The sequence below is a fragment of the Vipera ursinii genome, assembly GCF_947247035.1.
Source record: "Vipera ursinii genome assembly, chromosome: 5".
Lineage (NCBI taxonomy): Eukaryota > Metazoa > Chordata > Lepidosauria > Squamata > Viperidae > Vipera > Vipera ursinii.
In genome coordinates this window covers 9,398,988-9,421,362 of record NC_139518.1, presented here as the reverse complement: position 1 = coordinate 9,421,362, position 22,375 = coordinate 9,398,988, and the positions used below count along the sequence as shown (strand labels likewise).

The 22,375-nt window shown below is 39.9% G+C and overlaps 1 protein-coding gene across 2 annotated transcripts in view; it reads left to right on the top strand.

Annotated features, from left to right (window-relative positions):
• ATP11B (ATPase phospholipid transporting 11B (putative)) overlaps window positions 1-22,375 on the top strand; it is a 412,741-nt gene that overhangs the window by 8,597 nt on the left and 381,769 nt on the right. For both annotated transcript variants that reach the window (XM_083363879.1, XM_083363878.1), the window contains exons 2-3: window positions 16,693-16,809; window positions 17,852-17,941. In XM_083363879.1, coding sequence (XP_083220005.1) covers window positions 16,693-16,809; window positions 17,852-17,941 — 207 coding nt within the window. The remainder of the gene's footprint in view (window positions 1-16,692; window positions 16,810-17,851; window positions 17,942-22,375) is intronic.

Sequence of the window (22,375 nt, the reverse complement as noted above, 5' to 3'; positions counted from 1 at the left end):
AATAAATAAACAAAAAGTATGGTGACAACCTTAAAACTGATTTACCTATTCCCCAGTGTGGGAAGCTGCAATAATAGTATTATGAGGGAGAATTTAATGACCCCTTCTTGAGAATGCTCAAAAGCCAACCAGTGACATCCCTGTGTGTTTGTGTGCAGGCTTTGTTTTATTACAGTATAATATCACTGCAGCATGATCATACACGTCTGGCAGAACACCCTTTCCCCCCACACAAAAACCTGTTTTTTTTATTAAAGCATTGTTCCTATCTGTATTGGGCCAAAATTGCAATCTGTGTAGTAATCTGAAGTAAAATAAGGAAAAGCAAACGCATCCCCCAATCTATTCTTCCCTTCTCAATTTGAAATGCCAACTGTTCCGTTAAATAATCCTAATATTCCCCAGAGCAGAATATGTATATATGCCTTTACTGAAATTAAAAGCTATTCCTTTTAATGCAATGCATAAGACCAGCCTAAGGGGATTTACGAGTTAATATTGTAATGGAGTCATAAAATAAACATGAAGGATAATTGGAGAAGAGACCCGATATGATTTTGAGCACTTCTGCTCCTAAAACATTAATAGGCTGGGAAGGAGGAAGTTAAATTGTTTCAAAATCCAGCGGTAGAGAGTGCATTTCTTCATGTTTTGTTCTTAGTAGACTGAGTTAGGATGGTCACCTAATATCTGGATGAGCACAAGTTTTATATAAAGCATGTATAATCTAAATATTATATCATCAAAAGACTTGAGTCAAAATCTATATGCAAACCAGCCTCTTCATTGCCATTGAGTTCCCCTGGAAGCTGAGGTGGAATACTTAAAAGGCACAATGTTCAGATTCTTAGTTCCAAATGCAGTCTTGTCTGTAAGCATAAATAAGAAACACGGTCATACAGCACTTCACCTTTTCTCCCTTGGAAGGGAGAATGCTACCTTGTACCATTGAGAGGATAACGGAGATAAGGAGCACTGTGTAATTGAAATCAAGTTTTGCTAATCCGCAGTGAAGGAGCCAGTTTATTCCACTACCTCTGATTTGAGAGTTTCATAATGTGCTAGGTGTACCCATAGGAGCAGAAAAATCCTACAGGTCATATTGGTGCTGTTGGTAAGTCAACTTCCTGATATTATAATAAACTAGTAAAACGGGTTTGAAATGTCTATTATCTTTATCCTGCCTTCCTCTACAAAGTTCAGTTTGGATTATCCTGTGTTTTTTTTTTCCAGTACAGAAAAACAACAAGGATACGATCAGGTTATCAGCAGAGTTGAGCTCAACTGGAGGGAAACTTTTTAATCCCTGTGAAATAGTTCGAGAGCAACTGCCCAAGGCAAATTTGTTAGCTTTATAGTCAGACATTTATAGAATTGCTTGTTTGTTTGCCTTGGGGGGGGAAAACCCCCCACAAATTTGCTTTAGTAGCTACAGAGTACTTGAGATATACAGTGATTCAGATAAAAACCCACAGTAATCCAGATTCCAGGAGTTCTCAGTTTATCCTCTTTTATCAGCATGCTGCAGCTTGGTTTTTTTATAGATGGGAATGCTAGAGTGGTTTGTGACTGTATGTAAATAGATTTTGATCTGTTGCTTTGCAAACTATCAACTGGGTTCACAGAATAATTTTAATTGTAATGATCTTATTTAGTGATAAACTAAACAGGCCAGATCCTGAAGCTAAAACTCAAATACTTTGACTACCTAATGAGAAGGAAGGACTCACTGGAGAAGAGCCTAATGCTGGGAAAGGTTGAGGGCAAGAGAAGAAGGGGACGACAGAGAATGAGGTGGCTGGATGGAGTGACTGAAGCAGTAGGCCTGAGCCTAAATGGACTCCAGAAGATGGTAGAGGACAGGAAGGCCTGGAGGAACGTTGTCCATAGGGTCACGATGGGTCGGACACCACTTCGCAACTAACAACAAGAAGTGGTAAACTGATTTCAATTTTATTGTAGTGTAGTATAAACCCATCTATTTGTGATTTCACAGTTTATGGTTCAAACCACAGGAACTCAGCCACTTTTTAAACCAGTAAGAAAATATAGCTAATGATTATGGCCAGTTTGAAATGTAACACTCAAACAGAGCTTGTTTTCCCTCCGGCCTGTTTTATCTTCACCAAAAGACCAGAGAGGCTTCTGGAGGCAAGACCATTCTCTTACCAGAATCTAGAATCCATTTCCACACCCATTAGCAGTTAAAAGAGCAGATATACTGAAAATACGTATCAGTTTGAGTCAGACGCAAATTACATATTACCTGTATTTCTATTTTCAGTAGTTACTCCTTCTATTCTGAAAGAATTACAAATGGGAAGGCTCACTATTCCACCTTTTGCACAGACTGGAGACTATTTTTTTTCTTGAAGCTGAACAGTAGAGTGAAACCTGTCACAAAAGTAATAAATTTCATTGTCATACAGAGTAGATTAGTGGTGATGGGGGGAGTCTACCAAGCAAGATAAGACATATATTCAAGCCACCTAATAAGTGTAAAAGTGAGAGCAAAGAGGCAAAGCTGGCTTCCTGTCCTGCTGCATTTGCTGCATTCCTTTAATAGGTTAATAGACAAGTGCGTGTTTAGTAAACAAAGGGGTAATTTGGACTCTTACTCAAAGTCACTGATGGATAATAAAGTGCAACTACCCACATCCGTATTTATTGCCAAATGTCACACACCAGCTTTCATTTCTTAATACAAAGTGTTCATTGAGCAGTAGTGCATTATGACTATAATAAAATGCACTCTTGAGAAGCAATTTGTATAATCTAGGAACGTAATTCAAATATTTGTTTTAAAGCCTGTAAAACTGTATTTCTTGGATAACAAAAGGCAGATTCACTGACTTGTTTGCACCTCACAGCAAGCCAACATGCAATTTTTGAGGCAAAAATGTGAATGGCTCAGGCCATGCCCACTAGGTTTCTCCTATGTCTGGGTGTGGATAACGGGTTTTGGATTGCTTGGTCCATAGTGTGCACAAGTTATCGTCTGAGGACCACAATTTGGCATTCAGTGGCACCATTTAGTGCACCTAATTTGGTACACAGAACCAGGGTTCAGGGGCAAGGAAAAATATGAAATTAAATATTAAATTAATGAATTAAATATGTAGATGCCTAATATATTTGAGGATTTCAAATTCATGGGGGGACACATACTCATAGTTTCGGGGGCAGTAAAACTTGGGCATCTTCTGTAAAGCAGAGTCTCTGTCAGCTAAAGAAATTTAGAGAACAATATCAACAGTTAGCTCTTCCTCTCTTTGCAAAAACTGACCCAGTTAGGAGTACTTATATAATTGGAAGCCAAGTCCTATATGTGAGTCATTTGGAAGGGAGTCATACCAAACAAGATAAGACACATATTCAAGCATCTAAAAACTTACAGAATTTAGATGTGGTTATTACTGGATTTTCTAGATAATCCTAGAATATGTAGGATGGTGTATCTTGGTTTCTGCAGCTATTATTTGGTGATTCCTAAATGTCTTGGGAAGAGCAGTGTAATAACACACAGCCTATTGTGCTATTTTAAGAATGTTTGTTTTAAATTATAAGGTGTGATCATTGGCATAGAAAAAGTAGCTGCTCTTTCTGTGAGGACAACATACTGATGATTCAGTTTTAGTCATTACAGTTTACCGAAATTTCAGAGGTTGTGTATGTGTGCTTTTAAATGTGAGTTGTCCACTCTGAACAGGCATCCTGATCTCAACATTGATGAGTGCCTGTTTGAGCAGATTTTTTTCCCTCCATTTTTCAAACTGGAGGCAGAACTAGAAGAGGATAACTTCCGTGTTACCTGAAGAAAGAGAAAGATTGAGAGAAAGCTGAGGTTGTTGGATCAGAAGCATTTTCATTTGACCATTGTTTGTAAAGAGATATATCACATATATTCAATTGTCTTGCTTGGTAGAACTCTCCGTGTTCCATAAGGGAGTAACGAGGAGCTTTGTTGGATAGCTGGAAAGATCAAAGATTTTGCATCACCTCCATCTTTTGGGAACAGTTTCTGCCTCTATCTTTACTTTAAAATTCACACATGATATTGGCTGCATTTCTGACTTATCTTCTAGAAGTGTGACAGACTATTCTGTGATGTAGCTATTGTGTTATGGTTTTCCTGTTTTCTCCTCCAGAATGTCATGTGACATTCAAAATTTCATATTGTGGTTTTTCTAAAGATATGCTCTCTTGTGTATTGTTACACCAGTCTTAGTTTTCTTTCACAGGTATTTCAATGTAAAGCTGTCCTGGAGTTTAGTTTTGAAATGTCTAGTGACTTCTTAAGATTTTCCTGTTAATGTCTAGCAATCTACAGATGGCAATGTTTTTCTCAGTTGAAGATTCTAGCACTGTTTCATCATTTCTGTGGAACAGATGGTGAGCTTCTGAGTATGGATGATGAACAGACCTGGCTTGGCTCCATCAATCACAGTGGCCTCTGATCCCTGGAGCTTCAGAGTAACATGTAATTGGAACATTACATCTACCAGAATCATTTTGAGAATCAAGCGGTTTATATCAGCTACTTGAAACACACATTTCAAATTGTCATATGTTTGAACAAATGTGTGATGTGGGTTTAAAGGGGAATTATTTTTGTATCTGACTAGACAACCCTGTGACCCGTTGGGACCATCTTTGAAAAAAAGAAAATACATTTTGATGTGACCAGAATGAACTTTACCTTTTAAGCCAAACACATTCTTTTTTTTATCCTGGTGCTGAACTAGATAGTTTATTACAACAGGAATAGCAATACAGGTACTCCTCAACTTACGACCACAATTGACCCCAACATTTGTTAAGTGAGAAATTTGTTGAGTTTTGCTCCATTTTACGACTTTTCTTGCCACAGTTGTTAAGTGAATCTCTGCAGCTAATAAGTTAATAGTGTGGTTGTTAAGTGAATCTGGCTTCCCATTGACTTTGCTTGTCAGAAGGTCATAAAAAGTGATCACATGACCCTAAGACATAACAAAGATCATAAATATGAACCAGTTGCCAAGCACCTGAATTTTGATCACATGATTATGGGGATGCTGCAAAGGTAACTATGAAAAATGGTCATGTCACATTTTTCCATGCTGTTAGAACAGTCACTAAGGACTGTTTCAGGACTACCTGCATTAGATATGCTTCATATTTTGGCTCACATAACAAGGCAAGGTATATATTTGAAAAATGAAAATATCTGGAAAATAATGTCATAAAAGCCCAGCCACCCTGTCAGCTTGGCAGTCCCAGGATAGCTAACACTGAGTGCTAGTTCTACAATGTAAGAAAAAACATTCATATTCGACCTGTGAAACAATATCATTAGTTACGAATTTGCACCCTACATAAAATTGATTATTTACAAAATTTATTTGACAAGTTTCATCATAAAAATGCACGTCTAGTAATTTACCCAGAAACATTCTCAGTGGATTTGGCCCCATCTGGGCTTTGGGAATGTGCCCAGGAGAATGTCCTCTGTTATATCACTTATTCTGTGTAATGTGAAGCTGAAACTAAAGCTGCTATTCCACCTGGTACTAACTTTTGGACTGTAGGTAAATTTATCGAGATCATCAGTTTTCTAAAGACATTTCAAAATTTAGCACCTAAATACTGCAACTGAAAATCTACACTTTCAGCAATAATTAATTCTAGTGTTTGGGTGACTTCCAGCTGTTGATCCTGTGCTCCTTCAAAATATCATTTTGAGCTACCCAGAAACCTGGGTGTGGTGCAGTTTATTATCTTACCAAATGCATGCTTTGCATTTTATTTCAGTCAAGTTTAAAGGCAAAGTGTTTATTTAGAGCTTTGTAGAGTACAATCATCTTGTGGGTCAGAAACTTTGCATCTTAAATTTTCTCACAGGCAAACTCTTTCCAATATGGTCCAGCTCATTTTCAGAATAAACTCTGCAAGTTCAGGGGGAAAAATGATACCAGAATCATTATAACTTCTAAAAATTAAGCACTAATATACTATGTTTTCCATTGATATTCCTATCACCTCGTGATGCTCTTTACAGCTTCTAACATTAACATCTCAACTGAAATAACATTAGAATTTCAAACAGTAACCTAAGTTTAAACATTAAAATAATGTTTTTTAATGTTTTGATAATATTCTTAATAATGCCAACGCAGTCCTAGGCTGCATTCACAGAGTGATAGAATCAAGATGACATGAAGTGTTAATACCACTTTAAAAAAGCCTTGGTAAGACCATGCTTGGAACATTGCATCCAGAATTTTGGTCTCCAGAATATTAAAAAGATGTTGAGACTATAGAAAGAGTGCAGAGAAGAGCAACAAGGATGATTAGGGGACTGGGGGCCATATGAAGAATGGTTGCAGGAATTGGTTATGTCTAGTTTAATGAAAAGAAGGATAAAGGGTGACATGATAGCATATCAATATCTTAAGGGGCTACCACAAAGAAGAGAAAGTCAACCTGGCCCACAGGTTGGGGACCCCCGCTTTAAAGAATTCTAAAAATCTTTAAAGCAAAATTTAATAAGTCCACTCAGGTTTTGGGAAATGCCACAGTAAATAAGCATGTCTTTAACTTGTTTTCTAAAAAAAATCTGCAATACAAAGTCGTTGTATCATTGCATTAATCTAAGCTAGCGTAGGTGTGACAGTTCAGTTGGGCCCCAATTCGGAGAAGTGATGCAACGACTTTGTATTGCAGATTTTTAGAAAAGAGCTCTGCTACTGGTGCATCGAGGACCTCTTGGCACCCAACATTTCATTTTCTTGTGCTGCGTGGTAAATCAGTGCAAATGGAGAGAACTCTCAGGTGCAAACCTGGCCATCTCACCGTTCCATGGCAAGGCTGGAGTTTCAGTAGGAGCAACCATCAGAAAATCCTCAAAGCATTCAGTGACTGGCCTAGTTCCATAAATTTCAGGAGACAACCTTTCTTTAGTCTCCTCCTCCTCCTCCTCCTCTAAAGGGGAGGGGCACTCAAGCCAAAATGGTCAAGGACAGGATTCAGCCATTACCACCCTACTTCAGTCACCAGTTCATTGCCTGACATTTAGGGGGGAAAAAAACCCCTAGATCAGGGGTCTTCAAACTTGGCCCTTTTATGACTTGTGGACTTCAACTCCCAGAATTCCTCAGCCAGGCACTGCCTGGCTGATCTTTATCGGGCCTGAGCTTTGAGGTTCTTAGGAACTGTTAACAGTCCCATGGTTAACATAATCATGAAATCTTGAGATAGTCTGTTCCCAAGGTCTCCCAGGAACACTCCAAAGAGTCTTAATACTGAGGGATCTTTGGTGCTCTCTGAGCTTGGCTTTCTTACAGACATTTCATTACCCAAAGTAGGCAAGAGCATCAATGTGCTGATATACCTGGTCTGGGTAATGAAACATCTGCAAAGGAAACACCAAGTTCAGAGACCACCAAACACCCCTCATTTCAACCCTGTGCTACAAATATTCTCCTTTATTCCTAACTCTGCCAAGAAGGTTGTTGGACAGTAAAACGGATGGTACACCAACAATCCTATCTGTTCTTCTAACCCAGCACAAAGAAGAGGTTCACACATGTAAATTTAAAAATGAAAATAATTTCTTACCAGTTTCCTGCCAAGAAAAATATAATTCGTGTAGATGACTATATTCCCCATCCCAGTTTCAGCAGGGCTCAGTGATCTACCGTAACGCTATAAAGCACGGGTGTCAAAGTTGCCACATCACGTGATACAACATATCGCAACTCTTTTTACACTGCCAGCAATGGGGTGGGCACGGCTTTAGTATGATGAAACCAGCCGGCAGTTCGACGCCCCTGCTATAAAGCAAGGGTCTCCAAATTTGGCAACTTAAACACTTGTGGACTTCAACTCCCAGAATTCCTCAGCCAGCTATACTGGGTGGGGAATTCTGGGAGTTGAAGTCCACAAGTCTTAAAAGTTGCCACGCTTGGAGACTCCGGCTATAAAGCATACCTAGTGGGATCTGGGACTGTCCATTTCTTCTGCCCACGATTCACTTTGTTATAAGCCAACCCATGTTCTTAATGAGATCATTGATGTAAGGCATTCAGCAACAGCATCGAGTAGTGAGTGGACAAACTGGTAAAACTACCTGGCTCTGTGCCAGAATAATGAGGTAACCCAGTTCTTAAGAACTGCCCCAGATCCTGTATCTTCTGTTTCTGGAACATGAAACTTTTCCCTCCATTCTTAAAACTTTCTTAAGAATCTTGAATCCTTTTGTTTCAGGGTCAAGAGAGATGTCCCATTAGGGCACCCCTTCATAGGCTACCCCAGGGGTAGACAACCTCGGCTCTTTTATAGCTGACTCAGGAATTCTGGGAGTTGAAGTCCATGAGTCATAAAAGAGCCGAGGTTGCCTACCCCTGGGCTACCCCATTGCCACCCCATCTACCTTTGCAGACCAGATAGAATCAAGAAGGTCTACTTGGCTGATGAACCTCTGCTGCGCTTCATGTTTTCTCCAAAGCAGGTGAAAGCCCGTTCTGGCTGGTTTGTTAGGCCTGCAGTCTGATGAGTCCAGAGGAAAACACAAATGAGATTATGTGTAAAGCATGTCACAACATTTCAGTTGCTGTAACAAAGCAACATTTCACTTTCCCCCCACCCCCACCCCAAATGCACACGTACAAGAAAAGGTAGATTAGTTTTTTCTGTCACATGGAGAAGTGAGCTTTTATTTCCAATAGTTTATTTTTACAGTCTTCATTATATTTACAAATACATTTCTTTATGAACGCTAAGAGCCTCTCTAAAACAAAATTGGGAATTAGTGAGTTCAAAAGTGCTGAGGAGATGTTCTCATTTAGCATTATCCTTTTTTATTAGCTGCACCTACAGGTAAAAATCAGTTTTGTTAAATATCTTGCTGCTTGATTTTTAATGGCACGATGGTAATAGTGAGACTGCAAGTCTGAGTAATACTTAGTGAGACTAACAGGTTAGTACAGTTAACAAGTCTTGAGCTCTAGTAAAAAGGGGTTTTTTGAACATTTGAAAAGGACCCAGCATCTCGTCCATATCTTTGGCTAATAATCTGTTTAGTACTTTCGGCCCTTATATGTGATTTTGAATTTACACCTCTGATTAACTTTCTTTCTGTAGCTGTGCCTTTTAAATTACTTGTATAAGTCCTTTGAGGGCCAGCAAATATCAGTGACTCAAATTGATTTGACAAAGCATTTGGGGAAATACAAGATCAATTTTGTCTTTTTTCCACTGTTTTTGAGAGCTGCCATTAAAAAAAAATAAAGAGCATTTATGACTGAAAGGAGATGGGTTGACATATAAATGTAGCCTAGCTGTTTATTAAATTTTCTTCTCCCCATCCAGTGCTTTCTTTCACTTAATTCCTAGTTCATTTGACAGAAAGATCTCCTTGCGTGAAAACAAAAGAATGAGATCATGTTTTTGTGCTGAAAGTGAGGAAGACAAATGAAGATCCCTTTCCTCATGTCCTTGAAGCTGAAATATGAAGCCCAGCAGATTTTAGGCAGAACTGCACTTGTAAGAGTAAGCGTCTTACTGCAGTCTGCAGTCTGTCTCCGCTCTCTTACTTAGAAGCTTTAAAAACTTTTTAAAAGAAAGCTGTCTCTCAGATAAGAAAAAAAATCTCTTTTAATGACTAGATTATAGGAAATCTAATTGTGGCATCTGATTATAGCAGTCATTTTTTTTTTTGCTACCAGCACATTTTCCAAACCTCCCTATAATGTTATGAACTAGTTACAAAGTTCAGAAGGGGGAAAGATGTTAATTATACTCTACTTTTCTATGGCCAGATGCCAATTAGAATAATAGTTGCTTTCTTTATTAGAGTAATCCAGTTTATGTCAACTGACATCCGCATAGCTTACTTGTATTACATCTGTAAGTAGACTTGTTTCTGTTTACTAGAAATTCTCTTGTTAGCCATGCTGAACCAGCTCCCAGACTATGCTGTTCCTGAGATTAGTGATTTCCAGAACTAATTCTTCTGAAGCAGAACTGGAACTTATACATATTTTGTTACATTCAGTCTAAGTGAGGTCTAAGTGGAATAATAGCAACTGTGTAACATTGTAATTGACTATTTTCATGCATTGCCAACTTCTCATTAGCTAAGCGTATTTAAGATTTTTTTTAAAAAAAAATATGAAACCACCCTGTGGTTTAGTGCAGTGTGAGAATTGAACCAATAAAGATAACAGCATACATCTTCCAATTAAGGTAATGCTAATTTTATTATCCTATTTGTCTGATGGGCCAAGAATGTTTGAATCTCTGGGAGTCTAGATTGGAAAAAAATAATTTCAGTTTTCTTCAGTTTTTTGCACTACAGGAGTCTTTGCGCTTGTTGATTAATTGATGAATTATGTGCCACCCTAGCAACCATACAGATAGATTTTCTCTAGAATAATCTACAAGTAGTCCTTGACTTACAGCCATTCATTTAGCAACTGTTAGAATTTACAACAGCGCTGGAAAGAAATGATTTATGAACTGTCCTCACGTTTACAACCATTGCAGCAGAACCACCCCCATGGTCACATGATCAAAATTCAGATGCTTGGCAATGGGCATGTATTTACAACAGTTGCCTGTCTTGGGGTCATGTGACCATTGTTTGTGATCTTCCCACCCACCTTCTGACAAGCAAAGACAATGGGGAAAGCCAGATTCCTTTAACAATCACATGATTTGCTTAATAATTGCAATGATTTGCTCAACGTGGCAAAAGGTCATAACATTAGGTGTGACTCACTTAACCACCTTGCTTAGCCCCAAAATTCTGGTCCTAATTGTGGCTGTAAGTTGAGGACTATCTGTATCCCTAACCTGTTTTTTTTTTAAATCTCCCAACAGTGCACTGATTGCCACTCTAAAGTGAATCCATCCACTGTTGCTGGTTGTCGTCTTCTCTTTTCTTCCACCTTTCCCAGCATTAGAGCCTTTTCCAAAGAGTTGGGTCTTTGCATAATGTGTCTAAAATAGGATAATAGGAGCCATTCCTGCTTTGTTACATAATCAATTTATTCATTACTGAGTTACAAAAAGTTTAAAGAAGTTATTACAGTCTGTGTTGTTCAGCACTGGATCCTAAATATTCTGCATCTAACTTTTATTAAATATAATGACACTTTGACTTGTTTCATTCACCCTGCAACACAGCAGCAGCTCCTAAACCAAGTAGAGTGCCAGATGAGCTTGTAATTAATGTGTAACTAATGTGTTAATTTAGATTCCAGCACTTAGGGGAAGGTTGGAGTCGATGGCATCAGTGCAGACATCTACTTTTATCAATGCCTATGTGTTCTTGGCTTTTACCCAGTTGGAGAAATCTACTCTAATTGTAATTTGGATGTCATTGGATCAGATTATACAGAAGACAGTGAGTGCTTAACACTCCAGAAAGTATGATCACATTGGGGAAATCTGCAGGGTTTGGAAAGAGGAGAATTTGATCCTTCACTTGGAATACTGCATCCAGTTTTGGTCACCACGATGTAAAAAAGATGTCGAGACTCTAGAAAGGGTACAGAGAAGAGCAAGAAAGATGATTAGGGGGCTGGAGGCTAAAACATATAGGGAACGGTTGTTGGAATTGGGTATGTGTAGTTTAATGAAGAGAAGGGTGAGGGGTGACATGATAGCAGTCTTCCAATATCTCAGGGGTTGCCCCAAAGAAGAGGGAGTCAAGCTGTTCTCCAAAGCACCTGAAAGCAGGTCAAGAAGCAACGGATGGAAACTAGTCAAGGAGAGAAGCAACCTAGAACTAAGGAGAAACTTCCTGACAGTTAGAACAATTAACCAGTGGAACCACCTGCCTCCAGAGGTGGTGAATGCTCCAACACTGGAGGTTTTTAAGAAGAGACTGGACAGCCATTTGCCTGAAATCGTATAGGGTTTCCTGCCTGAGCAGGGGGATGGACTAGAGGACCTCCAAGGTCCCTTCCAACTTTATATTATTATTATTATTATTATTATTATTATTATTATTATTATTATTATTATTATTATTATTACTTCAGGTAGACTTTCACTGCTGTTTCCAACCTCTGGAGCAAAAAGCAGCTTCTTTAGTATTACTGCCTATAAATCCTTACCTTAGATATTATTCTTAGCTTTGTGCAGCAGCAGACTTGGGGGGGGGGGTTTGCTGGTGGCAGTCCATCCACTGATTCTCTTGGTAAACAAGTACATTTGCTGGATAGGGAGAAATGTGCTTCATTGGTGCTCTTTAGGGCTAACACTATGACTGACAATCAAGAGTTATGGATTGGAAAAGCCCTGTAAAATCACAGGGACATAACTTTGAGTTTTTATATGAGTTACGTCACGCAAGGCTGCACAAGTAGCGAGCTCTTGGTCAGATGAGTGATGTTGTTTTGATATTTGGCTCAACGTTATAAGAAAGTTGGAAATCGTGAGATCTTGAAGCATAGAATAAAGTGAAAAGAGTATATAACTTTATTTTTGTGGCTGTTTGGCGTGTGTTTCTCTGCCAAATTCCCAATTCTTCCATTGGAGAACTTGAGGAATGGGAGAACTTGGATTGCAGTCAGCATCTTTAAGTTTGGGTTGTTAACCAAATAGAAAGCTTAAGTGCTGGGCTAGAGTGAATCTGGGGCCTTGTAAAGTGGAATGCTGATTTGTGTTTGAGTGTTGCCTTTGGGGCACCGGAAGTTGCTGTGGTTTTATGTTTTCTTCATTATTTGGGGAGCAACTCAGTGTATGATAGGAAGAGGGAGCCATAGAAGTTTTACTTTATAAATAAATCAACACTGATTATAAAGTACAGTAGCGATTTATCTTAATGCTACCCACCATCCCTCTTTGTCACTCTGCAATCGCTACAGGCTTTTTTTTTTTTAGGAAAGTTTATAAGAGCTGTTCGATTTAAAGAACCATTATTGGACTTCACTTTGGCCCTTAAATTGTCACTAGATGACATTTTCCCATTTTATTTGTTTTTTGTAGATTCAGATGGGGCAGAGAGCTTGGGAAATACCAAGTGAGATATTTACAATCACATTGGTTACCCTGTCCATGTTGTTGTTGGGGGGGGGGGTGTCCTAGCAATAGAAGATCCAGAGCTAGTTGGTCAGAGTTTCTTCTTTTCCGTGCACTGTAAAGAGAAAGAATAGCTTGGTCTTTATGTACAAAAGCAAGCAAGAGGAAGAGAGATCATCTTTTTGGACAGTTTTCTCCTACCTCCTTTCTTACACTGTCAGATACTAAAAGCTGTTTTGAAAAACACACACCGGAAATTCTGTGATGTTAGCGGCTTGGTGGTATTTTCTCAGATTTGAGCAAGAGATCTGAAAGTCCTGTTTTTAGTTCCTTTTACGTACTCCGTATTAGACATCTTGTCACTCCAGCTGCAAGTTTCAATTTTATATACGTGTATTTCCCTTCTTCCGTTTAGCTTCACTTTTAGCACATACCACCGGCACCATTTCCCATGGCTCCTGCCTTTCGTAAGCTTTGAGGGGAAAGCAGCAGTTTTGTTTTGAGAGAAGTGGTTTGCCAGGGGGCTAAGTTTCACCTAATAACAACAATATACCTTGTCTTCCACCAAGCACTTCCATCAAGTGTCCCCTGCTATTAAATGCCAAGGGGTTTCATTGCAAGGCTCCCCTCATCCCAGATCTGGATAACCTCAAATGCGAGTGTTCCCGTGAGATAAGCCGTGAGGGAAAAAGGAGCGTAGCTACACATTGGAAAATACTGATTGGAGTAACTCTGCCCGGCAGAAATGGCCGCTCCATTCCAAGGCTACATTCAGCTCACCCCTCCATATCAGAATAGTTACGAAGATCTGGCTCTACCAGGAAACCTGCGGGAGAAGCACTTAATCCACCCCTCCCCACCAGCCTGCAGACTGACCAGCAGAGATTCCCCCACACACACAGACTCCCACAAATGATATTTCAGCTAGCCAGTTGTCCACACCAAGCCGTTTGACTGGCATAACAGCCTCCACAGCTGGCTAAATTGAGTGACACACTGACCTTTTCAAAGGCATGCTGATGCCAGGTTAGCACACCTTACTCCGCTCAGGCCTTCAGCCTAGAAAAGGGGAATCGACCCAGTGAGTATGTGAGGAGCAGAAGAAGAGGAAGAGGCGTGGCGGCATAGATGAGGAAGCGGGACGTGACATCTGGGCAGCTGCTACAGGTTATCAATAGGGCTGCTATCCAACTGCCAGGACCAGGACCAGAGAAAGCGGTTAAGCTTGCTTGATCTCTCTCTGCCTGGAGTTCAGTTTGAGCGCTCAGCAGCAACATTTCTTTGAACAGACCTTGAGACTTAGCCGGGAACCTGGCAGCGAGTTTGCCATGCGACTGACTGTATTTACAAAAAGTGAAGCCACGCTAAGGCAGCATATCCAGTGAGTGCAAGAATGTTTGGATGGAGACGAGGACTATACGTCATTTCAAGAACAGTAAGGATTGCTCTCCAAAGACTTTGCTTCTAAGCCAACTCATAAGGACCGGGAGGAAAGAGTTAACCGTGCTCAGCCAAGGCAACAGCTTTACACTGGGGAATGTGTGAGGATATAATAGAGTGATGTGTAAAGTTTTCATCCAAGCTATGGTGTAGTCCAGGGGTGTCAAACTCAATTTCATTGCGGTTGCCCTCAGGGGGCCGGGTGGATATGGCCAGGGGGCGTGGCCTACTGGGTGGGCGTGGCTAGAGTGCATATGGCCTACTGGGTGGGCGTGGCCAGCTCTACATCGTTGGCATCAAGGGTGCCTATGGGGGCCTGGGCAGGAGTGGGACAGATCTGAGGGTCTCTGGCAGAAGGAGGGTCTCTGGGCCAGGGCCAAGGCAGTGGGGGCCGTTCCCTCACTGTTTCCAGGATGGCTTCGTGGGCCGCATAAAACCAGTTCGCGGGCCGGATCTGGCCCCCGGGCCTTGTGTTTGACATGTCTGGTGTAGTCTGTAGTTGTTTACAAAATCCCAACTTTACAAATATTTACTGGGTTTTTTAGTTTGCCACCAGTCACAGTTTTAGAGCAGACGTAAGGCTGAGGTTCTGCATTGCAGATGTTGGACCATCTACGGTGAAGTTGGACTCCAGAGACCATTTGGATTTTTAGCTGTTAACACCAGTTTTCCTAAAGAGGCTCCTTGACTCAGTTACTGCACTTGCAATGCAGTCTTAAGATACAACAGCTCTCGGAGATTTAAACTTGCCTTCATGTGGCATAGACTCTGGGGTGGCTCAGGTGTTTCTGGCCACCACTTGGTTGACCCAAGTTATTGAAACCCCAATGGGTTGTCACGCCCTGATTTTTCTCTCAGGCCACTTGCCTAACGTGATATGAAGTGGAGGACATTAATCTCAGTCCGAGTCATAAAATGCTATGGTTGCTTTTCAGTATGCTGGTGTTGCCTCTGCTTTCCCTGATGTAGCCTCAATTTGATCAGTCCACCCCAGTGCTCCCAGTGGGTTTCAGAGGGAGCCTTTGTTTTCCTGAAAATCTAGTAGCAATTTGACTAATGGCAAAATTTCCAACTGAATCGATGGCCCTGCTAGGTGATCGATCTATCTATCTATCTATCTATCTATCTATCTATCTATCTATCTATCTATCTATCTATCTATCTATCAATGTAAATTTTTTGGCTTGCTAACAAAGAATAAAGGGAGACCGATATGATCATATTACACAAAATATGAGCTGCCACTGCTATGGCTACTGCCTGTAGATGGCCTTGGGCTAGGCTGAAACAGGAAATAAGATTTGTCCCGTGTCTGGGACCAAGCAAGTGTATTCTGAATGCTTAACAAACATTTAACATCTATATATATCTATATCTACATCTATCTATCTATCTATCTATCTATCTATCTATCTATCTATCTATCTATCTAATTTTATTTATTTATTTATATATATAGAGAGAGAGAGCGCCAGTTTGGTCTAGTGGTTAAGGCACCAGGCTAGAAAATGAGAGAACATGAGTTCAAGTCCCGCCTTAGCCATGAAAGCCAGCTGGGTGACTTTGGGCCAGTTACTCTCTCAGCTCAACCCACCTCACAGGGTTGTTGTTACGGGGAAAATAGAAGGAGGGTGTGTTGGATATGTTCACCACCTTAGGTTATTTCTAAAAATAATAAAGGCAAGATACAAATAAATATTTCTTTTTGTTTCTTTTTAGGTATTGTATTTGTTTTTCATCTGTGTTTCACCAAGAATATGTATTCTGAATAAGGAGACACTGTTATTGTGAGAAAGGGACGCGGTGGCTCAGTGGGTTAGGACGCTGAACTTGTCGATCGGAAGGTCGGCAGTTTGGCGGGTCGAATCCCGAGTGCCGTGTAGCAGAGTGAGCGCCTGTTACTCGTCCCAGCTTCTGCCCACCTAGCAGTTCGAAAGCACGTAAAAATGCAAGTAGAAAAATAGGGACCACTACGGTGGGAAGGTAACAGCGTTCCGTGCGCCTTTGGCGTCTAGTCATGCCGGCCACATGACCACGGAGACGTCCTCGGACAAGCGCTGGCTCTTCGGCTATGAAACGGAGATGAGCACCGGCCCCTAGAGTCGGAAACGACTAGCACGCATGTGCGGGGGAACCTTTACCTTTACCTTTTATTATTGTGAGAATATCAAGACAGTTTAAAATGTATTATAAATATTGAGATACAGCTATCAATAATATAATGTTCTTGGGTTTTTTCCCCAGGGTTTTGACCCACCACATCAGAGTGATAATCGGACTATTTATATTGCAAATCGTTTTCCCCAGCATGGCCATTATGTTCCTCAGAAGTTTGCAGAAAACAGAATAATCTCCTCTAAGGTATGGGAAATTTTAACATCTATACGTATGCTTTGTAGACTGCCATAGTTAAAGATAAATTTTAGTTAGGTACAAAGTTGAGTTGAAGTCCACGAGTCATAAAAGAGCCAAAGTTGCCTACCCCTGAGCAAGGAGAAGGCTCAGGGCAAGCTGGGTGTAGTGGGAGGCCCAGGCAGGCATTCTCTCTAGCCCACCACACCTGGGAGGGCAGGGTTCTCCCTCTTCAGTGCTCTGCTTCATGACTACAAATGGGAGAGCCGTGATTGCAGCCATTGATAGAAGTGGTTGTGTGGCATCTCGCTTAACGACCACTTGGTTCAATCAATATTCCACACCTAGTTGTGCTTGTGGTGGAGGCAGTTGCAGTGCATTTATGGTAAGACGCTTCATAGACCTTTCACTTGACAGTTACTCCATTCGTTTAACGACTATTTAAAGTTACAATGGCACTGGGGGGAAAAGTGGCTTATGACCATTGCAGCACCCCCATAGTCATGCGATCAAACTTGGGATGCTTTGTGACCAGCATGGGTTTACAATGGTTGCAGCATTCTGGGGTTCTGGGATTGTCTTCTGCAACCTTCCTAGGGAGTGTCTGACAAACAAAGTCAATGGGGGAAGCCAGGTTCCCACAATGACTGCATGATTCACTTAACTATAACGATTTACTTAACCATGGCAGAAATGGTAAAATGGGGCATGACTCTTAACAGCTGCCTTGCTTAGCAATTTTGGGCTCAATTGTGGCTGTAAGTTGAGGATAACCTATATTCTAATCAAAATGAAGCTTAGATGATTAGAAAACCCAATATCGGATGTCGGTTTATTCATTTTCTTTGTGAATTTCAGTATTTTGTTGCAAATTTAACACATAAAGGTAAACATGGAACTTAGTTGGCTGATATGAATGTTCTAAGAGAGGGCTTGTTAACATTTGTGGAATTTTGAATGCAGAATATACAATTCTTAAAAAATGATTAAAGCTGAAATGAATTACTTCAGCAGTTTTTAAATGTTACTTTTTTTTCTCTCTCTCTTGCAGTATACTGTGTGGAATTTTGTACCCAAAAATTTATTTGAGCAGTTTAGAAGAATAGCCAATTTTTATTTTCTTATAATATTTTTGGTTCAGGTAAGTTGGATAATTTAACACTACTTAAACATCTGCAATTGAAATGAGGGATTTTGAAAAAAAAATCATGTTGAATATAACCAAGCATAAAGCTTAGTTTATTGACTTTTGCAACAATTAGCGGCTTACTCTCAGAGATTGAATTCATTTATATCTAGTAACGTGTTGCACTGCTATTATCTGGATGTTTGTCCATATTTTTCTGTGGTTTCATAAGACATTAGCTGATCTACTTCGTAAGGTTTATTCCTAGTGAGTAACATGTTTTCTTCACTCTAAAAGGGGGATGTTAAAATGTTGATGCAGTTTAGTTATTATATATAATATATTTTGAAACCTGGTTATCAGTAAATTGGCATTTCACCTGATTGACTAGCCTCTCTTAATCCTCTCTACATGTGAATACAAATTGAGGAAAAATGGGGATAAAACATTAGTTGGCTTCAGTTTTCCAAAACAAATGCATGGTGATATGAATTAGTAATATTGTCAAAATCATTAGCTAGAGTCACAAGTAAAGACCTTTCCTAATTTGATATTTAATCTCTGAAAGTGAATTCCTGGAGGAATTTAGGCATTAAAGCTATTTTTCTATTTAAAACCGGTTAGATGGGTGGTCATTTACCTCCTTCATCCTACCTGGAACCTGGTCAGTACTATAATCAGAAATTTAGCTATCATTTGGGGCTTGTGCTGTTGAGATTATATTGATTTTTGCTGTCAGGTCCATCATATGATTTAGCAGATATTTAAAATGTTGTAATTGCATTTTTTAAAAAATCTATGTGCCTTGATGGCACATAATCAATCAATAGCATTGTAACAGCAGGTGGGACATATAGGGTTGACTCATGGACGCGGTGGCTCAAGGGACGCAGTGGCTCAGTGGGTTAGGACGCTGAGCTTGTCGATCAGATGGTCGGCAGTTTGGCGGGTTGAATCCCGAGTGCCGTGTAGCAGAGTGAGCGCCTGTTACTCGTCCCAGCTTCTGCCAACCTAGCAGTTCGAAAGCACGTAAAAATGCAAGTAGAAAAATAGGGACCACTCTGGTGGGAAGGGAACAGCGTTCCGTGCGCCTTTGGCGTCTAGTCATGCCGGCCACATGACCACGGAGACGTCCTCGGACAAACGCTGGCTCTTCGGCTTTGAAACGGAGATGAGCACCGGCCCCTAGAGTTGGAAACGACTAGCACGCATGTGCGGGGGAACCTTTACCTTTACCTTTTACATGGACTTGATTGTTGTCCAAAGCTAACAGGATGGAAGAAAAAACAGGCTCTCAAAAAAAATCCCCCTACAAATATGAAATTATGCTATTCAGGGGAATATCTGTCTTCATTCTCTCTGCATGTGACAAGATTGCAGTTCTCAACTCTTTTTAAATGTGATGCAAAACCTTGTTGTGAGAAATGAACTGAACAATGTATTCCTCAGATGTGTTTTGTGTATCCTGTATATACTCTATTTCACAAGCCGCTGTAGTGTTAGATTCCATTTATGTCTTATCTTACATTTTATATCTTTTGCAAATGCTGACTCAGACCTAAGTTGCAATGAATTCCAGGTTGTGGCTGTTTCAATAAAACTGTTAAAAAATCACCTGACTCCCACCTACTGCATGTAAACCATGCTTCCCCCCCCTTTTCATTATTCAGTGTTCCCATATGACGATGTAATCAGAAAATAGTTGTTAACTCGTTTTTGCCAAGTTTCTCTTCTCAACTTGTACTTACGCTTTCACAAGTTGTGCTAAAGCTTCTTTTGTCTAAAACTTTAAAACTCTAAAAACTTTAATAGAAAGGATTCTAAATTTAGCAGAAAAAAGTTCTATGGGTTAAGCTTTGTTTCAATGTTAACCATTAAGTACTAAGCTCAATCAGTAAGGCTAGTATGTGTTTTAATTTGGGTTATTTTTTACATCCAGCTTCATCAGTATTTTGGCTGGCCTATATTTGAACTGTTCACATTTATGCCGTGAAATAAATTCAGAAAAGCCATTTAATTTGGAACATTTGTTTTGTGAGCAAGAGAACCATCAATAGTGATAGGATAGCAATACTAGGCATTTAGTCATGAAATGGTTTACAATTTCTGTATTTCACTTACACCTCTCTTTTCCTTCAATGAAATCAGAGTGAAATTACTTGTATTGTTTTTAGACGAGAAACATTTTTCAAATTTTAAGAAACAAAGAACAATCTACTATTAGCTGTGCGGCCATCATAGCCAACATTTCATAAACGACCCTTCAACAGATAATGAATAGATGACCTTATTCAAAAATGAAGATCTGTTGCCCTTTAACACCTTTGATGCCAACACAATTTGCTACGCTTTCTGTATTGATTCCTCTTTCTGTTGACAAATAGCATTTCTTTACTGTGTCACCAGTATACATATCCTCTGGATTAGTTCATAAAGTAAACAGCATTGATTGATTATGTCTGCCATTAGATCAATGTCATTTCTTAGCAATGTGGATAAATGTTCTCCATGACAAAACTATCCCTAACCTGGTCTTTTAGGTCTTCCAACAGAGTGCCTGTTGCCACGTAACTGAGACCATTCACTTTGATATTTCTGTTCCTCTCTTTCCTTCTACCTTTCCCAGCATTGCAGTCTTCTTCAGTGAGCTAGATCTTTCACAAAATGTGTCCTGAGTATGATAATTTGAACCTAATCAGTTGTGTCTTAAGTGAGAACTCTGGGTTGATTTATTTCCATGGTGGCGAACCTATGGCACCCGTGCCACAGGTGGCACGCACAGCCCTCTCTGTGGGCACATGCACCGTCACCCCAGTCCTAGGCCTTCAGCTGGGTTTTATAAAACCTTATGGCTTTAGGCCTCGGCCGCCGTGTGCAAAAAAAAAAAAAGTTCAATCAATCAATTTCAACTTGCAGGGGAAAAAAAGATCTCACAAAGTTGGAATTGATTGATTGAACTTTTTAATTCCCACCCAGTCTGCCATTACCACCGCAGCCACGCCCACCCAATGGGCCACGCCCACCTGGCACCTGACAATACATAAGTGGGTTTTGGGTTGCAGTTTCGGCACTCGGTCTCTGAAAGGTTCGCCATCACTGATTTATTTGTTTATTTATTTGTTACCTGTTTATTTCTTTGGCCATACATGATACTCTCAAAGGATTTGTTTCCCAACATCAGTGTTCAAACTTTCACTTCCATAGAATGTCACAGGAAATGCCATTGCCTATGTACAGTTCTTATCATAGTTCTGCCACATCTCAACATCTGGATACCTTTTCATGGTTGTTCTACTGAGTGCTAGTCTTCCTACCATAGAAGGCATCCTGGTTTAAATAAGTGAATGAATGAACACAAACCTTTATATTTGCAAGTACCCATCCATGGAGCAATTGTGGATCCTTATTTCCAAAAAGCAAATTGGAAGATTGTTCAAGAGGAATGAAGTACTAGTGGAGGGGGACTTCAGTGACACCTATCAGTGATGTTTATTGCTTTGCTGGTACGGTGCTTAGGCATAAGCATAGTTCATGATTTTAAAAAAACCATTACTAGGAGGAATAGCTACCATATCTGCAGAAAGACTATTCTGTTTAGTATGTCATTCCAGGGTCTTCTTGAAGTGCATAACTGAGGACAGAGATAGGATCGATTATTCTTGTTAATCACCAGTAGACTTTAAAAAGTAGAAATAGCAGGAACGTTGAGAAAAATTGACTAGCAGGCTCAAATTCTTGACTTTAAAGAAAGCTAAAGCTGTAGTCAGATGTTGGGAGCTTGAAAAGGTGGCTTCCTATTTGATAGGTAGGAGATCCTGATGAGAAAAGACGCTTAGGATAGAGGGAAGCTCATACAAAGGGAAATGGCAAAAGCACAGCCATGAACATTTCCATTGAGGAAATACAAATGGAAATCAGAAAATGTCAGTATACTGTAGCTGTACGTGAAGGTAAATGACTACCTGAAAACAAACAGTGAATACATCAAGATCTGGGAAGAGGATCAGGCCATAAGAGAAGTGATATCTGGAAATAGTAGAGATTATTTCAGAAACAGTGAAGTCAGAATGAACTGAAGTTGACAAAACGTGGTAAGAGCGACAATGCCACCTTCAGATGAAAAAGAAAAAGCAGTGAAACAACCAAATGATACAGGTCATTAAAAAGGACAGAGCCACTCAATTCTTATTTTACATATCTGTCTTCTCCAAAAGTGGGTGCATACCTAATTTTTTAACAATATGTAACTATCTATCTATCTATTTAATCTTGCATTTATTTGGTTAACGAAAGCATCTTAATTTTTTGCAGAAAATTACAGTTTTGGCTTTATAGCATGCATGGTCAATTATCGTTGTAGGAAGTAAATCTCTTAGATGGATATTAGCTTAATTCTCTGTAATTATATTTACTTGTTTTTTCTTGAATTCATGCTGTGTTCCCCACAGG